The 6,102-nt window shown below is 36.1% G+C and overlaps 1 protein-coding gene across 1 annotated transcript; it reads right to left on the reverse strand.

Annotated features, from left to right (window-relative positions):
* Positions 1-368: 368 nt before the first annotated feature.
* LOC135496134 (uncharacterized) lies at positions 369-3,157 on the reverse strand. The gene is made up of 2 exons (XM_064785275.1): positions 2,556-3,157; positions 369-1,773 (listed from the first exon to the last, which is right to left on the reverse strand). The coding sequence occupies exons 1-2, from the start codon at positions 3,155-3,157 to the stop codon at positions 369-371; spliced, it is 2,007 nt and encodes a 668-aa protein (XP_064641345.1).
* Between the last annotated feature and the right edge of the window lie 2,945 nt (positions 3,158-6,102).

The following is a 6,102-nucleotide window of genomic DNA, read 5'->3' on the forward strand; positions in this document are numbered from 1 at the left end:
CATTTATTTTAACATTTTATTTTTCAACTTTTATAATGACCTAGAGCCAATGTACTTATTACATCAGCTTGGACCATTCGCTTGTCATCCGCTGCATCTAGTGCTACTTTGGTGACTTGCTCTGTATAAAGTTGGTGATCTCGACTTCTGAAGACATTCATCCTTTTTTCGATGGGAACTTTACCCAAGAGCACGGACTTGTAGTCTTCGAAGGTGACTTTACTTTTCACAACCTGTCGCTTAACCCCTTTACACTTTTTGACTTCACAGTTGTTGTCACATGTATAGGCATATAACTTAGCTCTCAAAGCTATGAACTCAGAGATCACCTTGCCAGCCTCTTCGTCTTTGAACTTGCCAATCACTTTCTAATTGACATCTGAAAACAACTCATGATCTTTTGGAAAATTAGAGAAGTCATACAAGTGAGCATCTTTCTGCATGTCTTTGTAGATATCATCAGTCTGTATGTTATAGACTAGTGAGTCAGTGTCAGTGTACAGCAGTTGTGCTTTGTGTCCATACTTTTTCATCATGTGACTGTAGTGGAAGTCATACATATGCTCTTTAGAGAGGTCTAAAATGGCCTGTCCCATAAATATTGGCTTATTGAGATAGACCTCTGCTTTTTGACGTTCTACCATGACTACATCTTTGCAGAAGATTTTGTGCGATGTGTAGTTGTTACTATTGACTAATTTTCGAAGCTGATCAGCAGTTGTAGCTAAAGTAATGTCTTTTCTACGTCTGACTGATTCCATAGTTTTGCCAAATATCGCATTGTTCATCAATTTGAAGAAGTCTTTTTCGAAGTCATTTTTGGCATTTGCGCGTTGACTTGTGTTGAAGTCAATGTATTCTTTCAAGAAGCTAGACTCTTCGTAACTTACACCTCTGTGGATCTTTGTCAGTTTGAGACCTTGACACAAATAGAACTTCAAGATCTTGTGATGTACAATATAATTTTTCTTGTCTTGCAGGTTAGGAATGAGCTTGTCATTTTTGTGCTCAGGGGCAAGAGGATAGTCATTGTGCAAATTGTGTAAATGCTTAGGATATTCTAAATCAACCTCAAGTGTGCACGGGATGTCTTGCCATTTATTAAAGTCAGTTTGAGACATCCATTTGAAATTTCTAACTGGTAAATCTTGACCCATGGCGACACCATACAAGTTGTTAGCATCAACATAGGTGATGTAACTTGTAGGTTGATTTTCATCATAGTCTTTCAGGAGTGGATTATTTGCTTTGCCATATCTGTGACTTGCTTGACATACTCCTCCACGAATACCTAATTCGAAGAAATTGTACATGTCCACATCTGTGAGGAGTTCGATTTCAACCTTCGTCATTTTAAGCATCGCTTGCCATGACAGACCTGGAGATGTGAAGAAGAATGCGGGGTCTAAATTATAGATGTTCATGCAGGTCTGTCTAAAGTTTTCAATAATGTCAGCTAGGAGTAGAACATCGGTTTCAAGGTATAACTTGTGATATTCTTGGAAGGTTTGACAGTTGAACTTATCCCACACATGTTGGGCATGTAGGTACTCCTCTTGGGAAATTTTGGTGTTGTTAAAGGTGGAATAAAATTCTTCAATGGATGGTAACTGTTGACTCTGAAATTTTTCGTGTGAGTCAACCCATTCATACGGATCAACACCTTTTCTTGTTACGAGGTCAAAGTGTTCACCATTAAATTTTGTAGCTAAATTTTTCATTTGCTGATTAGGCAAATTCTTAGCTAGATTTGCTAGTGAAGACTGCATTAACCTGTAAGAGTCAAGGAATCTTATTTCAATTTGAGCATCATTGATAGGTAACACCTTGCTGAAAGATATGTAATTTTCAGAGTTTGATGCGATGACATTCAGTCTACCTTTTAAATTTTTAACAAACAGATGGGCATCATAGCCTGAGAGATTGTGAAAATATACAGGTATGAATTTTGGAGAATTGAAGAGTAGATTACAATTTCTATGTACTGCTCCTCTGTATTCACCTGTGAAATGATTGTGATCACGAACTTTGAAATTTTGTGCTGTGAACACTTTGTCGCAGAGATAACAGTTTCTAGCAAAATTGTAACTAGTTTGCTGCTCGTGAGTCAAAGTATCCATTGGCTTAGGGTTGAATAGAATTTTTGATCCAAGCTGTGAACAGATAGAAGTTACTGTATTGGCAAAGTGTTCACCAATGTCTTCATCTTCTGCCTGCTGAATATAGGTAAACATCTTATTTTTCCTCGCTATTTGCGACTGATCATACTGGATATAGATCACATAACTGTTTGGAATATGCTGTTGGTTTTGAACTGTTTTTTCACCAAGATTTTGGTTGACTTTTTTTAGTGAACATTCAAAGTCTGCGATGATCACAACTGGATGTTTTTGTTGTGCTTTCAAGTTAGTGAATAGCAAGTTGTTCTTTCCATCTGAAGGCATACTAACTTTTACACATTCAAACTGTACACAGTTATCAAGATGTTCATGGTACCTTTTATCAAGGAGTTCGCTCGTTGATGCTGAAATAACTTTCATGCATCTGAAGCATACTTTGACCTGCCATCATGTTTTGAATGTGAGGCAGATACAAGCCTTGAGAAATTTTTGATCCACGCATAATGGTAATTAGCATTGTCTTTGACAGCTTCCATGCTCTCATTTTCTGATGTATCATCTTCTTTGTAATGTAGGAGATTGATGTACTTGTCTTCCGCTAGAATTCTTTCAGAGACTCTAGCTGGGTAAATGGTAGTTTCTTCACCCTTTTTGAAGACCACCTGTCTAGGGATAAATGTAAACACATTGACTCCAAGGCCAGGATTGTTCTTCTCAAATTTGTCAATATCTTTGAGAGTAACTGGATAGTCAAGACCTTTGAACATGTGATCGAATTCAGGTCGGTTGTAATTTGCTACACGTTCTGTGTTCTTTGGAATATTTAACAAGGCGGCTTCAACAGAGTATCTGAAGCAAAGCTGATCAGTATTTTGTACATTGATCACCGCTTTTTTCCTTTGAATCTGTTTGGGTAAAGGAATATAGGAGGATCCTGAAAGTGGTTGATATTTGACAGTGTGCAGCTCAATCTTGGTCACTTCTAAAAATTTCCATCCTGAACCTTTCTGGATAAGATTTTTCAGTTCCTTAAGCATATCTTCGATGAAAGAGTCATAATTAAGTTCTTGGTCCTTGCCAAGGATGTGTCTAGATCGGAGTTGAAACTCTTGAACTTCAGTCTTCCTTTTCATTAAAATATATAGGACAATGTTAATTTTTAAACTGCTGTGCTGAGTTTTAGCTTTAACTTTATCTTGTAAAGCTGTTTTAACTTTCTCAAGGAAGGGTTGTATTCCAATTTTAGGCAGACCTTGCATTCTGAAATGGTTAACATAGCCTTTGAAAGCAGAGTTGACTTTCACAAAGGAGGTTGAATCGGTATGTTGTTTGATCAGCTCCTGGATGAATTTTTTAGTCATTGAACTTTTGACATTGATGTCAAGCTCTTTGGCCTGTTTGAAAACATCAGATTTTAAAATACGTTTAATTGGTTCCTTGGTCAAGAGTTCTTTCAATTTCTCAATATTGAGATGCTGGAAATTTTTGTGACCAAGGTCCTTAACTTGCTGTAAAAGTGGCTTCCTTATAGAAATGTTTGCTTTTACAGCTTTTGGTTTGATGTCAGACAGATTCACATGCTGAATTTTGTCCTCTAAAATTGTGTCCAGCTGTTCTTTTTTGAATTTTCTAGCATTGACTCCAAGTCATTGTGCAAGAACTCGTTTCTCAATTTGAGATAAGTCAGCGACTGGCTTGTCAATTTTCACTTCAACATCGTTGAAACTATTTGGAATTTGTTGAAGTTGTTCGAGTAGATTATCTCTACTAAGACTTCCGTAATATTTTATCTTGTGTCTAAAGGCGAGTATTTTCAACTCGTCGGTGGATAGTATTTCAGTTGAGCTATTTTCAATATTTCTTAGCGTCGTGGATGTCTCCATTTATATATTACAAAATAATTTTTCATTAAGTCACGTCATGAAAAGGGGAAACCCCTTTTTTAAAGTTTCAGTTATGGTGTACGGTAAGTCATTTTATAGTCAAAAAAACTTGATTATAATATGACAAAGACGCTAAGAAATATTAACATTTACCCACTGAGGGGCTTTCCACAGACGAGATCAAAATGCTGTCTATTGAAGTGAATTTTAAATTTCTACATAATCACCACTTGGTCTAAAATGTAAAAATCAGGGCTCACGACGCCCATGAGAATTTTGATGAAAATCATCATGGGTGAAGGTTCATTTATTATAGGAAGAAATTTTTTTTTTTAATTTCTTCTAAAAATTCTGCTGTTAAGGATACATTTTGATAGTATAGTTCGTAGTCAATTTTATTTCCCTTTTCCATGTTTTCTTCTTTCGTAATAGGCCGTAAATTTCTCCAATTCCAGCATAGCATAAGTTCTTCTTCAACAGTATGGTCAAAATGTGATTTTGGAAGAATATGATCAATGTGCCAATAGTCACCATGGTTTTCCCATGTCATATTATCATCAAATTGATATTCAATCCACTTGTACAGACCATCTAGAGAACAATCCATAACTTCTTCAAGTTTAGATTTTTTCTGTTTTTCATGAAGACAATTGGTTTTTATCATCAAATTGATATTCAATCCACTTGTACAGACCATCTAGAGAACAATCCATAACTTCTTCAAGTTTAGATTTTTTCTGTTTTTCATGAAGACAATTGGTTAATAATGACGAAAGATTACTTGATATTTTAAAAGATTCGTCAGTCGATCTTCTATCTATTCGATAATTTGTTTTATATTTGTTTGAACACAGTTTACATCTGTATTTTCTTCCACATTTTGATTGTGTACGTTTTTCAAAATCGTCCAGTAATTTTTTCTTCGAAACATTTTTTACAATCTCGTGTAAGATATTCCATTTTATATTATACACAATAATATTTTTTGATTAGATATACGTTTGGAAAGGGTATTCCCCTATTTTAAGTTTCGGTTTTGTAGAAAATGTGTACTTTTGAAAAATTGTACCTTTTGAAAAATTGAAGAAATGTGTAAAGCGAGCGAAGGCGAGCGGTTGACTGATGTTTGACTGAGGGAAAAATTAATGAAAATTTATCAAAATGAGAGAAGTTGTGTGACGTAATGACTGAGATTTGACTGAGTTTTGTTTGACTAGGATTTAACTGGAAAGGGGTGAGGAAATTGGAATAATTGAATAGCGAGCGAAGGCGAGCGGTTGACTGAGATTTGACTGAAAGGGATGTCAGTCAAATGTGGTCTGAGTTAGAACTGTCACTTTTACCCTACTTGTGTGCTCTCCCATCTTTACTTTTCTGTAATTATGGTCAAGTAAACAATTAAATGGTTCCAGAGCCATTCTCTGGTATTTTTTACTGTTAGTAACCTCCAGGGCCTCCTTGCTATTTAGTGGCGAGGCGTGTGTGCAAACATGCACTCAAGTCAAATCACACTCATGTTCTGAAGTCAAATTTCACTGCTTACGTGCCAGAGAACTCCCGGCACGGATCTTTGAATTTTCCTAATAATCAAATGTCATACATGTATGTAATTCTCATATTGTAGATGCCTTGAACTGACAAGGCAAAGGAGAATGATAATTCCACATTTCAAGCCTTTTGCGAACTGATCATGTTTATAATTACCACAATCCTTAGTTATCTGGGCTGAGTTGCTCAAAACAGTGTTACCTCTAACGTCTTAACGTAAAAACTAAAAGAAATAATGTCCTTGAGGATACTTAATGTAACCCTTAGGGATATTGTGACTTTTGTGCATTTGAACAACCAGGCCCTGAAGCAATAATCTTGTTGCATCCTCAGATTCAGGGCCTTTCATTCATGTTACTCACCAATAATGCAGATATATGATCTTGTGAGCGCTTGAGGAGAAATCCACAATGAAGGCCTTGGTATTCAACAGCATTCCCCATGATTCATGCCGTCACTCGTATTTTCAGCGACGACACTATATTAATGTATCCAGTAAGCTTTCAGCCTGGGAGACTCCTGAAATTAGTTTTAGAACCAATGATGAATGG

The sequence above is a fragment of the Lineus longissimus genome, chromosome 11 (assembly GCF_910592395.1).
Source record: "Lineus longissimus chromosome 11, tnLinLong1.2, whole genome shotgun sequence".
Classification (NCBI taxonomy): domain Eukaryota; kingdom Metazoa; phylum Nemertea; class Pilidiophora; order Heteronemertea; family Lineidae; genus Lineus; species Lineus longissimus.

Bases quoted from the DNA above. Each gene is read 5' to 3' on its own strand.
- LOC135496134 (XM_064785275.1), bottom strand. From the start codon at position 3,157: ATGCTTAAGGAACTGAAAAATCTTATCCAGAAAGGTTCAGGATGGAAA. The intron at 1,774-2,555 runs GTATGCTTCAGA...TGACTCTTACAG, and splicing joins AAACATGATGGCAGGTCAAA to GTTAATGCAGTCTTCACTAG.